This window comes from Hyposmocoma kahamanoa, unplaced genomic scaffold, assembly GCF_003589595.1.
Source record: "Hyposmocoma kahamanoa isolate Upper Pololo Valley unplaced genomic scaffold, ASM358959v1 93, whole genome shotgun sequence".
NCBI lineage: Eukaryota > Metazoa > Arthropoda > Insecta > Lepidoptera > Cosmopterigidae > Hyposmocoma > Hyposmocoma kahamanoa.
The window spans coordinates 10,463,197-10,477,354 of record NW_020654810.1 but is presented as its reverse complement, the minus strand read 5'-3'; the positions used below and the strand labels follow the sequence as shown (position 1 = coordinate 10,477,354).

Below are 14,158 nucleotides of genomic sequence, written 5' to 3'. Positions count from 1 at the left end.
ACGTCGGAACAGAACTTTTCACCCATTAAAAACAAGTCAAGGCTTTAAATCCTTATGGAAGCAAGCAGCTGCTATCCACAAATAATCAACAATAACCTGCCCCCTAACCTTGTAACTTCAAAGTTAGTTTAAAGTTCCGCGTTAAATGTCAAATCCTACATTTTCGAAACTAATTCCCGAATTTCAGAAATTGAAACATGAATAAGGGGTTTGAGTGCATTTAGGACTTGAGATTTCACTTCGAATGTAAAACCGATTGTCAATTTTAGTAGTTAACGCTCTGTTCTACAAGAAGCCTCGGTGGCCGAACGGTTACTGAGCTGGTCTGCCACGCAGAGTTCCCGGGCTCCATTCCCAGGGCGGGAGAATTATTTGTATGCCTACTTTTATTTCTCTCGTGAGTTTAGGTGTAATTTGCGGTCGTCTAGGTGTATATTGGCACCCGCGATACAGGGTTTCCCCAGTTCGGGGTTATGAGTGTGTGTGCGGTATTATTATTATAGGGCGCTCTCGTCGATTTACCATAAACTCAAATTTGGGTACAGTTGATAGCACACACTCAGTTTTTACTTTATGGACTTTGGACTGTTCTTATCATAAGGGATATAGATATTAATTTAAATCTTTAAATTTGAAACTCTTCAATGTGGCCTAACATTTACCATTAAATTTTATGAAATATATTTATTAATTCTATATGTACTTAACGGAGTAGTTAATGAGCTTAACTATTATACCGCTATATTTATGAATAGCAATCCCATATACTGACTTGTCATAAATATGCTTGAGCGACGTAGTGTCGTCAATATGTTCCTCGTAAGTCTCGTGATGATAAATGATCCACGAGGTACGGAATGGCCACTGCTCCGTGAGATTCACCCACGACGCCAGTTGGTACCAGTTGAATTCCACTTGGAATGCTTTTAGGAGGCGACCTGAAAGGAAAAGTTAATAGTATAATGAACGATGAATCAAGTCAAAGGCAGTTGTCTTACTCCGATGGTAAAAGGGTGTGAATTATATGTAGGTATGCACGTTGACTTCATACGAAATAAATAGTACGATTAGCAGCAGCAATATGGTAGGAGGTTTTGTAACATCCTGTAAAGTGGTCACTTCTCATAAGCCATCAGATAATTTAAAGCAGCGTTTCCCATTTGTTGGGTCGCGACTGGTACCACGCCGGTACCAACCGAACCATCAAAATAAAACACCGGGTCGCAACATTCCCGCCTTGTTGAAGTTGAACCAGACCTCAGGATAAAACTTTCGTCATTTTCTGCGTACTTGGATTCTTTACTAAAAAATAAGCAGCAGATCCATACTTCGTAATAAATAAGCGATCCCGAAACAATATTAGGCAGTATGACAATTACCGGGCCATGGCAGAATAATGTTTGGGAAACACTGTTTTAAAGGAATGTTCACTAGTGAGAGCAATATAGTTAAATGTGTTCTTTTTGTTTTTATTTATTTCTAATATTTTATACTTTGTACATCTTTAGTCACAAGTGAAACTCGAAGAATTAGACATTGATATTACCTCATAACCACTTACCAGTGACGCATGACATTCACACACCTATCCATATCGACGATGAGGTTGCTACTAAGCAATAATCAGTATGGAGTACTAAAAAATACCGAATTCTAAAGTTCGTGGAATTACATCTATTTGCCAAATTTTATTGATATCGGTTACCGAAAAGTGCGCGAAACCGGATTCATTTCCTAGTTTGCCACTCTCAGAGGTGAAATATTTTCTTCAAATGTGAAAAAAATGGGTCGGTACTACCTCAGTAGCCTCTTTCCAATAAAAAAAAAATCATCAAAATCGGTTTACAGAGCCGGAGTTATCGTGTAACATACATACAAAAAAAACAGACTGATTGAGGACCTCCTCCTTAAACAATTCTAATCATTTACTACTGGAGCATTGAAACACCATGGGGCTAAAGATACGGATATTTGTGACTACTTACCAGTGACGTACAGCACGTTCATAAGCCGCCTCATGCTTCTAGGGTTGACGTCACTGAAGTAATCATCCGTCAACAGCACCCTTCCAAGGTCAGCGGCTCCTCCTGCCGGGGCCGACGCTGAAGCCCTATGCAACCCTGAGGCTATAGAAGACGCGACCGAATCTGACGGGCGAAGTCTTCGGGCACGCGCCGCAGCCGTATTGCTACCGGGACCATCTTTTGACGACTGGTTTTTTATCCTTTCTTGACTGGACATTACTTCTGATGTTGAGGATAGGCGGCGTGCGGATACCTGTGTCGACAAGGTTCAGAATTTAATCTATGTTTGTTACGTGTGACGTTTCATGTCGAATAATAAACACTATTATGGAGTTTTCTTTTGTACTTACAGATCTTTGCAGCGACGTAGAGAAGTCTTCAGAATTGATAACCTGCATGCGTTTAATGGCAATCGCCTGCGCCGTTTTCACACGCCGTAGTGCAGAGTTTTGCAGGTAAAATGGCAGTTGTACCATATTCCGGAGATAGTCCCAACCGCCAATGTTACTTTCGGAAAATGCTCGACGACTGTTTATTTCCACTGCCTGATAAATTGTTTAAAAATTGTCAGTACATACAACTTACAATCCCATAACTTGGAGGAAAATCACACGGATGAAAGGAAGACCAAATTTGTAAAGTACAATTTAAACATTGATATACAATCTACTATATAATCTTGTTTATAAAAAGTATCACTATTTAAAGAGGCGTCATTTCAAAATAATATTTGGATTACAGAAATGGTCATTTTGGTTTGCTTCACTCTACTAAGACTACTTTCACTCTTCGATCATTAATTGATCATCACGTAACGTATGTACATTTGTAGATTTTCATAAAATACAACTGATAGTTTTAAATATATTCACGAGTACGTTATAACACGAAAAGTGACAAGCATGCAACACTGAAAAGTATTGAATGTGCGATCTGTACACATAGTAAATAAAATAACCAATGAAATGCCAACACCAGGCAGTTGTGGAGTCATGCAAGGAAATATTCACAACACCGACTGTTAAGCTAAAAGGAGGAATGGTGTGATTCCGCGACTAACCTCCATCCAAGCGACCTGCACATAATATATTGTGTAAATTTTTTTAAAGCTAATTGCTTTTATGGACTATTCAACTAATACAATTTTTCAAAACCTAATTAGGTAGTGTGCCGATTAAAACAACATTATACAATAAAAAAAAAGAAAATTTTTAGTAAGCAAAAGCTCTGAATTTTAAAAATGATCAAGATTAAACATTTTCAACAAGTTATCTACCTCTGCAAACTGTAGTGAAGTACGCAGCAATTTTTAAAAGGGCTTAGTGCATGTAGTCTATTATTTTGTTAGGAATAATATTTAAAAACGAATATAAGAGAGCAGACTTGATCACATTCAAATTAGAGTTAAATAATTTTAACGATGAGGTATTTAACAACAATCTTTAAGTTATATAGCACAACTATATCCCACCTTGCTTATGATATGCGGGTCGATCGCTAGAAGCAGTATGAACGGACTCTTTGGGTCGGAACATAGTGCATGTACTGCATTGAGTAAGACGAGTACTTTCTCCTGCTCGCAGCTGTCTAGGGCATCCACTACTACTACTAGACGTGTTTGTTGACCCGTGAATGCGTCTAGGCATGATACCTGAGAAGAAGAAGAGATTAAATAAATAACCACGATGATTTTTTTTTTATATACACCTATCATGAAATGAAAAATATATATTAACCATGTTTTGGATAGAGACAAATAAAACATATGAGCGGTCACATCAATACCATTTGAACAAACAAAAAAAAATAATTTGAACCTTAGATTAAATTGATTTTAGCATGAATGAAAAAAATACTTTAACTGTCTTCGTGGCCGAAAGACCACCATGCTGAACTGCCACGCGGAGGTCCCGGATTCGATTCCCGGGCCGCTAGAAATATTTGTACGGCCTACATTATATTTACATTATATTTATTTCTCACGTGAGTTTGGATGTAATTTGTGGTTGACTATGTGTGTGTTCATGGCACCCGCCATATCGACCCCTCCTACGTAAAGTATCGTATGTAGAAATTGCCAAGTTTACATGGGACACGTTTTAAAGTTTTGAATTCACTGAAATTAGCATAACACGTGACTTCAGCATTTCTCAGTTTTATTCGGCAAAGCTCGTTACTCACATGGAGTATTATAAAATCCTAGATATCCGTTAGATGATCTATAATAATCTATTAGATGATCACTCTTTCAGTGAATTCAGAACTTTAAAACGCTCGTCTATAAACTTGGCAATTTGGACATACGATACTTTACGTAGGAGGGGCCGATATAGGGTTTTCCCAGTGCGGGGCTATGAGTGTGTACTTTATTAAAAATCAATGAAAAACAACTTACAATATCAGTTAGAGTCTGCACTTCAGGTCGCAACGCCAATGTAGGCGCGTCTTTCTTCAACGATCTTGCAAGTCGTGTCCTCGGTGGCAGTACAAGTGAGGTCAACACTCGACCCCACGTATACAGGTTAGCCAGCACTATTACAGCGCCGAGCGCGCACGCGCCGTACATCAGCCCCTGGTGGATATCACGCCGCCTGATCGACGACGACCCACTCTCACTGAGTCGTCGTTTGTACACTATTTATCTCTCTAAGATTTACTATTTTATTTTAAGCGATTTTATAGCTCATCCTGATTATTAGGATTTTTTTTAATCATGAGATGTTCGGTCAACCAGTTTTTGATTAAAATGGTATAAAAAAGTAAGTAAATTAATAGGTGTGAAATACCTCAGAGAGTGGTCAAACGAAAGCTATTATATATACAATAAAATGGATAGAAAATAGTTGATGCTTACATTGGATACTCGTCTTTTGGGTTAAGGTACATGACGATTATGCAGAGCCCCAACAAAATGCACGTAAAGCAGATTTCGAACGTTATTATGTGAGGTACACAGCACATGCGACGCCATCTATTGGAAAACAAAATAAGTCAATACTGGGAATAAAGTATAATAGTACAACTTCAAAATCTAAAATATTTTGGCTTCGAGAGAAAATCCAATTAGGTTGATTGACGTTTTTGATATTTCGACTAATATACTTTCTTACATTGATTTTGAAAGCTACTTTTGTTTATAATTTATCAATTTATTTTACTTACTTCCATCCTGATGTAGAAGAGACAGGTTTAGGTCTAAAAGCCCGAGTCAGTCTGCAGCAAACCCTCCCGTACTGACACTCCAGCGCCTCGGCCAGACTGGCTACCATTTGTACAACCATTGCTTCCCCTTCTTGGCCACCGCCACTTTTCATGCCTTCGGTGAAATGGAACCTGCGACAATGAACCGTAAGCTTTATATTACACATTTATAAAATAAGTTTAATTTTGATCTTAAACTATATTCAATGAAGCATATAGTACTTATTTTAAAACTTACAAACATAATGGTTTTACTAGTTCATTAATTATAATATTGAACAAGATTGGTGGTTGTTACAATTATAATACAAAGATGTTCGACTTTGAAAAAAATCGGTCGATCTGGCCAGATTCACAAAAAATAATTGGTTTGATGAAGTAATATAGGAAAAATAAAATACCTTATAGGTGTAGCCGGCAATGCTCTAGGGTCGTGAGGGCCAGGTGGATGGCAGAATACCACCTGTAGCACTAATAACAATGAACTAAAGTTGCGACCCAACGCCGACATCACGCCGCCAGTCCACCACCATTCATACCTGAACAACAACAAAAAAATATGAAGGAGGGACAAATAAATGTAATTGTTTTAGTCTTCTTCGCTCAGACTTTAAGATAACAATTTTGTTCTATGTTCATCAACAGAATAAACAACATAATTGGACTGAATATTGCAAAATCCAACTTGGATATAATAATATATATAGCATTATTTTTATTTATCCATATCATTAACATCACAAACAACACTTTTGTCCAGTTTTGTTGGCAATATAGTCCTTGCGAGGTTGCTTGTATTTTACAAATACTTTATTAGTTTTACAAATATTGACAAATTTTTACCTGTTTCCCAAATACCACAGAACATACAACGCCAAGTAAATAGCAGCAAAGAGCCCAAAGCACACAGCTACCGCAACATAAGTAGGCGTGCCGGCTATGGCTGCGCAGGCGCCTAGCGACAACGCCACGTGCCATGCAGCCCACGACACTGCCCACGACCATGTCCACCCGATCTCGCTCCACTGACGAGCAAAGTTTTTCATTTCCTCTGTTGAATGGTGAAATATACTGTTACTTTATTGTTTATTTACATTATTATTATTACTGTCTTTTGCGAATACCTGCAAATCACTCATAAATATTCTCTCAATTCTTTTATGAATTTTATATTTTGTTGAATTGATATTAAATTTTATTATTATTATTAATTATTTTTGTGAAATTACTCCACTAGTTTGTTATAATTATTAATCTGGCATAGAATGCTAGAAGACGTCGGTTCGATTCCGGCCGGATCGAAGGAATTTTTTCTAAGTGTTCAATCTTTGTATTAATAATTATAACAAACTAGTGGAGTAATTTCACATAAAAATAATTGAATATCAATTCAATAAAATTTAAAATACAGTGAACACCGACATCTCTAGTCGGGGCTGGTAGCTGTAAAGGTATCTAACTGGGTAACGAAATACTTTCATAAATTTCTCAAAGATGGCACTAAAAAGTCGTTGAAAAACCAAATACAAAGACACGACAATAAGCACATAGAAAAATTCGAAAGTTCCGCTTGTTCGTTCCGAGGCTTAGTTGGTATAGCGTCTGGCACGGTATGCTAGAAGACGTCGGTTCGCATCCGGCCGGATCAGAGGATTTTTTTCTATTATGAATTGTCAATTTTAAGCGGTTTCCTATCATATATCACAAAACATCTAATCCAAGGTCTTGAGCATTTTTAGCCGATGAGCGTGTATGAAAGCATTGGTGCGTGTGGATAAGGCGAAAGATGTGTCAGTCAAGATTGTATCAAGTGAAAGGATGTGGTCTCTACCTTCTTGAAAACAGTTAAGTTTTATAATAAGAATAAAGACTGAAGATGGGCAGGTATTTTGAAATATTAATAGGACGACTTTCAGTGGAATTAAGGAGTGCAATGATATTTCTGCAAGATGAAATGTGTATCCTCTATTATCATTATATGGAAACTGTGAACATTTAAAAGTTTCTTAACAATCAAACTCAAAGAGACAAAAGAGTGAGAGACTGAAAGGAATAAGGATTAGCGTCATGGTACTGTATTTTTTTATTGTCATGTAAACGAACTCAACCAAGGTGACAATTCTCACACAAGTTCATATTGACTACGTATTAGTGCGGTGAATAAGAATCGATCGATACAAGTGTAAAGATGAATACAATTGTTAACTAATGAAAGGGAAAATAATGAACCAAATGTACTTACCCTTAAGCTTATTGAGCAAAAAAGATTTCCCCGAACCCCATCGGGCGTAGAGTCCCACCGTAATAGGCACAGAAAGACTCGGTTCTGACAACATATCGGCTAACGCCGAGCTATACAATTCATATCCCAACATGTTCTCATTGTCTTCGTTCGTATTCAATTTTCGAGCTCCGAAAATTTGTCCCAATATTGTCTTATTGTAACTCATGTCTATGTTGTATGGAGTCTCATTTTGTTTATTTGGCTTATATAATAATTGACTATGCTTCGGATTTCTCAGAAGAATTTCTACTATTTGCTGAAAAGAAAATATAATTTTTAATATTGTAACTTGACATGCGTGATCGATAATGATGACATCTTGTAATATGACTCTTTTGCACATTTTTAAGTTACTGATTGAAGAAACAAACATACTACTCAAAACATTATATACGTCGAAAATGGTAATAGTCTTTCAAGGTGACATTCCCAACCCACGTTAGGCAAGCCTGTGCAACCTTGTTTCGGCGTGTACACAGCAATAAAGTAATATAGCAATTGTAAGATAAGACTAATCTGTATGTGTACCTTATGTTCAGACTTTGTTGAAAATTGTACCTAACGTTATTTAAAGCGTGCAGTTTCAATATTTGTATAATTAAGTTTGTACCGTGTGTTCTCGTATTACCTTAGAACGTGCCCTCATAGCGATATGTAGGGCGGTGTCCCCGCGATTGTCTGCGGCATTGACGCGTGCCTTGCGCTCCAGTAGCAACTGCACCATTTCCGCATTGCGAGATCGCACGGCGCGCAAAAGGGGCGTATCGCCACTCTAAAAATCATATTTGTAGATAGTATTTTACTTTGTATACTATTTTATTTTAAAGCAGCAGTATTAAACACTATAAAACAAAATATAAACGAACAAGTATTACAGCAAACGAGATGTGTACTTCTATTGAGAGCCGACGAATGAACATTAGTTGCAGTCACCAGTATCTCAATCGAAAGTATGTAGGAATGACATTACTAGCGACCGTATAAAACAATTGAATGATGAATTTTAGGTTTTCTTATGATCGATAGAGCCGCTGTACTATTTCATGAACTCATGACAGGGTCAGCCAAATCCCATTTCCAATTTTTCAGTTTCTGAAGTTCAGGAAGTTAGGACTAAGTTCCAATAATAACATAGAGGTCTTAGATTTTTATTTGCGTTACAACAGTAGAAATAAAAGTATTTCCTCTGATCTAAAATCGCGTATATATTTTTGTTTTGAAACAAACCAATGTTGCGGGTTCTTTACAGGTCCAATGGTTACATAAAGAGCTCGAAATACTGATTTGTTTGATACATTGCGAATTAGGCTCACTTGACATTGCGGCGGAACGGAAGGGAAGAATATTTTTCTAACGATGTTGGTTCGTATCTAGTTTGTACTGGGTCAAGAGCACGTGAAGGTTTACACTTAAGGCTTAAATCCAACTCTAAACCGATTCCGATAAGAACGGTCCAGAGTACAAAGTGTCAAGCTTGATGTGCTCTTGAGTGTACGTTACACAATTGACCATAAAGTTCATTATGCTACGTACAATATCGTTACGAAAATTTGCTTCTGCTTTGCTTAAATTACGTTCCACCGCAATATAAATTGAGCCTTATATCCCAGAAAATAGTTTCATTTTCAATAAATAACTTGATATAGAATAACGGTTGTTCGATACAATCCGACCGCAATGTATGTCCGACTTCCGACTCCAACTTCCTTACCCCCTTCGTCCAACTTCAACTGGTTGGGTATAAAAACGTCATTTTATTATTCATTAGCTTCATTAGCTTTTACCGAAATGATAGCGAGTTATTTTGAATAAACTGGACATATCATAATTAATACAAACTGCGATCATACCAAGGCTCTCAGGGTTGTATTAATAGAGAAGTTGATAGACATTTCAGTCGGGCTGTAATTACGGATTTCCGCGAGCGAACTAGCTATCATGGTAAAGGTATATATATATATATATATATATATACTTACAACAGTGCAATGTTCTAAATCAGGATTAGAAGCAAGCAGCAGCTTTAGTACAGCGACGTGTCCTTTCTCTACCGCAGTATACACTGGTGTCTTTTTATCCTTGCCAGGTAAGTCCACGTCAACGTGTTTCTTTAGCAACGCTTCTACTATATTCTTGTGGCCACCTTTAACTGCGTTAATGAGTGGTGTGTCTTTTGAATGATCCTGTAAAAAATAGGTTCGGAATTAGCAAAACACAAATATCATAAAGGTAGAAGAGTTATCCCAAAAAATTATCTAGTTGTAATTATTGATATAAAGATCGGCCTAAAGCAGCAGGCTGGTGCGAACCAGCTACCTCGCTATACCTATGTTATGGACAGGCGTGTAGCTTACCATCAAGCACACGACTTGTTCGTTCCATCATTTGCTATTTAAAAAATATATATAAATGAGTTGATAATGATAATAGTGGAGTATTTTAATAAAAAAAATAAACACAATATGATTATCGATAGTAACCGGGGTTTTACCACAATTGATTTTATTTTTTCTCGATTAGCCGTGGTTATAAATCTGGAACTAGAGATAAATCGTAAAGTCTTCAAATCTATTACGAACACACAGTAGTAATAAAAATTATATTTTGTTTCAGTACAAAATATGAATTATCTTCATCCTTTCATAAAAAGTCACCTATCGTTACCTAAAGTTAGTTTTCGATACGGAATCGCATTAAGCTGGTCAGATTATGCTTACAGACAAGTATAGACGCCGCAAGTCGCGATTTGTATGAAACCAAACGTGCCATGTTTTTTGTACCTCCGACGACGTCACAAGCATTATTTTTCGTGATGGGAAATCTCCTTCGGCACTAAAGCGGTTGATTAAATCGAAGACGCGGACGCAGGACGTATTTACGATAATGATTTTTCAAGTATTTGTTGATTATAAGAGCCGTAAAATATTAATACAGTAAAATAATATAGTTCGTTCGCGTTTTGAAGCGTAGCAGCAGCAACTAAGCGCTTATAACTTACATTGTGTACGCAAGGTAGGTACACTTGCGGCGTCTATTTAGATATATGTCTGTTTTAAGCTTTATGTCCATAGAATAAGAGCTAAACAGACATTGTGCGTTTTGCGTATGACGTTTGAAATAAATATTGTAAATGATAAATGTGCACAAATAACATTTCGCACAAACAAATTTCATAACGCACACCTCAACTTAGCCCCGCACTAGGGAAACTCTGTGTTGCGGGTGCAATGGACACACACATAGACAACCACAAATTACACCCATACTCACGAGAGATATAAATGTAGGCCATACAAATGTTTCTCCCGACCCGGGAATCGAACCTGGGACCTCTGCGTGGCAGTCTAGCATGGTAACCGTTCGGCCACGGAGGCAGTTAATTACAATACAATATTTTGTAAAGATAGGTGTTGCCTAGAATTTCTTGCTTATTCTTCTCAGGAGAATCTGCCTTACAAATGAGCAGTAGAATATAATCAATTTCAAGATTTCAAGTATAATTTGCTTACCTATGAAATAAAGATTATTTTTGCGCAACATCTTTTTTGCTCTTATTGCAAGGACGTAATGCTTTTTCCACCCGACTGAAGCCGATTCCGCGTTAGTATATATGATGAGTCCCATAAGCAGAGACCGAAATAGACAGAGTATATTGTCCTAAACTTCAAGTAATCTATTAGTATTTTATCCTTTATTTAATGCCATATTAATTAATATAACTCCACTTATGAATTTCAAAGGTTCTGATATATTATTAAATAACACGTTACGTCTGCGTAAAAAACATTATTATTTTGTTTTTGCTTAATCGGGCAAAAAAAAGGAATATAATAAAAACACCAGGCTCACCTGAACATTTATATAAGCTCCAGAATTAATAAGTGCCAACGCGATGTCGTAGTATCCCTCTTTGCAGGCGATAGCGAGCGCTGTACACCCGTCCTTGTCTAGCGCATTCACATTCGGCTTGTGTTCTAACAGCATTTGAACTATTTCGAAGTGGTTCCCTGAAACAAAATCGGAAACATTCGTTACTTTGTCATATTTAAACCACGCTTCGAGGCCATTTCAGGTCTCGAAACGATTATTTATTTGATTTCCTATAGAAAAGTAAACTATTTTTTTCGGGTCTAAATTGCGTATATTCGTTTTTTCGAAACAAAGCAACGTTTCGGGCCATTTACATGTCCCATGGTCACGGGTGACTGGGTCTTGTAAAGGGCCCGAAACGTTAGTTTGTTTGAAAAAACAAATATACGCAATTCAGGTTCGAAAAAAAAAAGGTTTCATTTCCTATGTGTAACAATGGCGAAAACCTAAGAACTCAATAACATTTCCTATATTTCAAAGATGCTTGTCCCTTATCTTTGCAACATAATATATATACCTTGTGTAGCCTGAAGTAGCGGTGTCCAGCAATACATGCCGGCAGTGTTAGGATCTGCCCCAGCGGCTAACAAGTCAGCGCAGGACGCGACATCGCCTGCGCGCGCGGCCCATGTCAACGCGGACGTCGCATATTTGTCGCACGAGTTTGGACGCGCGCCTGCCGCTAGGAGGCGCTTTACAATACTATTGTGTTTACGACCTGCTGCCCACACTAATGAACTGAAATAGGAGTGATAATTTTGTTTATTAAAAATAGATTACTTGATGAAAATGTACACATAGTAAAACACTGTATGTATGATCTATAGAAATAAAAATGTAGTCCAACAACTTTTCACGCAGATTTTTCTGCTGTTGAATGTAAACAGTACGGCTGGAAGATATACGTATCAACAACTAGCTCATTTGGACTTATCTAATAATAACGTGACATGTATGTTTATGTTGATTTACAAAAGAGGTACAAAAAATACACACCATTTCAACGTTAATCGAACATTTACAAACAAAGCCACAAAATAAATACGTGGAAACCGACCACAATGAAGTTGTAAAGTAACATAAAGTAAATTACACGGCACAAACACGGTACACATATAATTTTCAGACTTTAGAATAAAATAGAATGGTTAATTTCATAGTTGGCTTCTGAAGCTACATTTGCTATCGACGACATTGGCTTTTATAAATAGTATCTGCGGTCGCCACAACCACATGCTTCATATGCCATATGTTTATCATGAATATGGACAAACACTTCAGAATTCACGAGCTAATATACAATCCTTGTTTACTTTGGCACCATTTATATGGATTCCCTCAAATACTAGCGAGAAAATGTATGCGACAATCGAGTCTCTATATGCAAGTTATTTACTAACCAATACAAATATACAAACATGCAAAAAATTAATTCTCCACAACAAAAAATGAGATAGAATTTATTTTAGTCTAGATGCTATATGTCTACATCTAGCTCTTATGAAATGGTAAAGAATATTGACCATCTGCTTTCACTCTATCATTTTATAACCCATATTATCATAGTGTTATAATATGTACTTACTTAATATTATAATTTTCATGTGCATGTACATCGGCTCCGCTTTCTAAAAGACACGCCACCACATCCTCGTGCCCTTTGTATGACGCCCACATAAGGGGCGTCCAGCCTGCCTGAAAATTAATAGTAATTCATAAGTCATTTTCACACTGAACAAAATAACATTTTGTGTGCCATTAATGCGAATCGAATCGTAGAGTACTCTCTCAAGACGAGACCCTATTTTTCATATATATATAAAATAAAATTCAATATAATAAAACCGAAAATAAAAAAAATAAAAAAATCGTATTTAAGTCAGTACATTCAACAGTAAATGTCAAAAAATAGCAGTCCTAACAACAATGAGATAACCAAAGGTGAACCGTGTAATGCAAAATATAAGGATAACAATGAGCAAAATTAAGCCCCAATGCTTATACCCATTTATTTGTTGTAGGTATAACGTCCATGTTATCTAATAACTATGTTATTACATTACAAAGTCGATTTAGATTGAAAACATCGGTTTTCTTGAGAATATCACCTTTATAAAAAGTAAAGAAAAAAAAAGTAGCAATAGAGCTCGTGAATGAGTTCGTCCGGGGAAATACTGCCACTAAACTTATTTACGCCGACAAGCAGAAATGTGAGTATTACTGCGGGTGCTGGCGAAACTAAAGACACATGGGACTTATTAACTTTATGTCTTAGAGAGATGAGCGCGGTAGCAATGCCCCTCAGGTTTCTGCGATTTGAAGCACTAAGTGCCGCTGCAACTGTCACGGGTATTTGTGTTGCTTACCACCTTGAAGGGGTTGTAACCCTAACAACCGTGATAAAGATCACGGCAGAACAGGAAGCTTCCGGTCCACAAATTTATTTAACGTGAACTAAAAAGTAAAGAAAAAAAATCCCTATATACAATATAATAAAACCGTATTCTGTTGAATTACAGATAGATTGCCATTCGCTTATTATGGTCGATACGTGATTTACATTGATTGTATTATAATTAAACTTGAAAAGAATAAAAACATTAGAAAATTTGATTTAGTAGTTCTATCCGCTATCGCGGTTAAGCAGGGAGTGACCGTCGAAAGAAATAAAATCAGAATGTGAAGGAAAAATGGAACAATTGAAAATTTTAAATTTATATATGAGTAGAAGAAGAAAAACGATACGATACGAATGGAGAGAGGCGATACAAAAAGGTGG

The 14,158-nt window shown here is 36.8% G+C and overlaps 1 protein-coding gene across 12 annotated transcripts in view; it reads right to left on the bottom strand.

Annotated features, from left to right (window-relative positions):
• The window catches only part of LOC113237527 (kinase D-interacting substrate of 220 kDa B), a 62,837-nt gene that overhangs the window by 11,579 nt on the left and 37,100 nt on the right, over window positions 1–14,158 (bottom strand). For 8 of the 12 annotated variants that reach the window (XM_026474057.1, XM_026474052.1, XM_026474055.1 and 5 more), the window contains 16 exons: window positions 12,965–13,074; window positions 11,897–12,117; window positions 11,359–11,516; window positions 9,489–9,692; window positions 8,138–8,281; window positions 7,468–7,765; window positions 6,069–6,276; window positions 5,627–5,764; window positions 5,187–5,357; window positions 4,879–4,995; window positions 4,420–4,639; window positions 3,496–3,675; window positions 3,085–3,099; window positions 2,375–2,569; window positions 1,986–2,277; window positions 773–938 (listed from right to left, as the gene is read on the bottom strand). In XM_026474057.1, the coding sequence (XP_026329842.1) occupies window positions 773–938; window positions 1,986–2,277; window positions 2,375–2,569; window positions 3,085–3,099; window positions 3,496–3,675; window positions 4,420–4,639; window positions 4,879–4,995; window positions 5,187–5,357; window positions 5,627–5,764; window positions 6,069–6,276; window positions 7,468–7,765; window positions 8,138–8,281; window positions 9,489–9,692; window positions 11,359–11,516; window positions 11,897–12,117; window positions 12,965–13,074 (2,837 nt within the window). The remainder of the gene's footprint in view (window positions 1–772; window positions 939–1,985; window positions 2,278–2,374; window positions 2,570–3,084; window positions 3,100–3,495; window positions 3,676–4,419; window positions 4,640–4,878; window positions 4,996–5,186; window positions 5,358–5,626; window positions 5,765–6,068; window positions 6,277–7,467; window positions 7,766–8,137; window positions 8,282–9,488; window positions 9,693–11,358; window positions 11,517–11,896; window positions 12,118–12,964; window positions 13,075–14,158) is intronic. The other 4 variants (XM_026474054.1, XM_026474058.1, XM_026474050.1 and 1 more) reach the window with 3 other exon arrangements.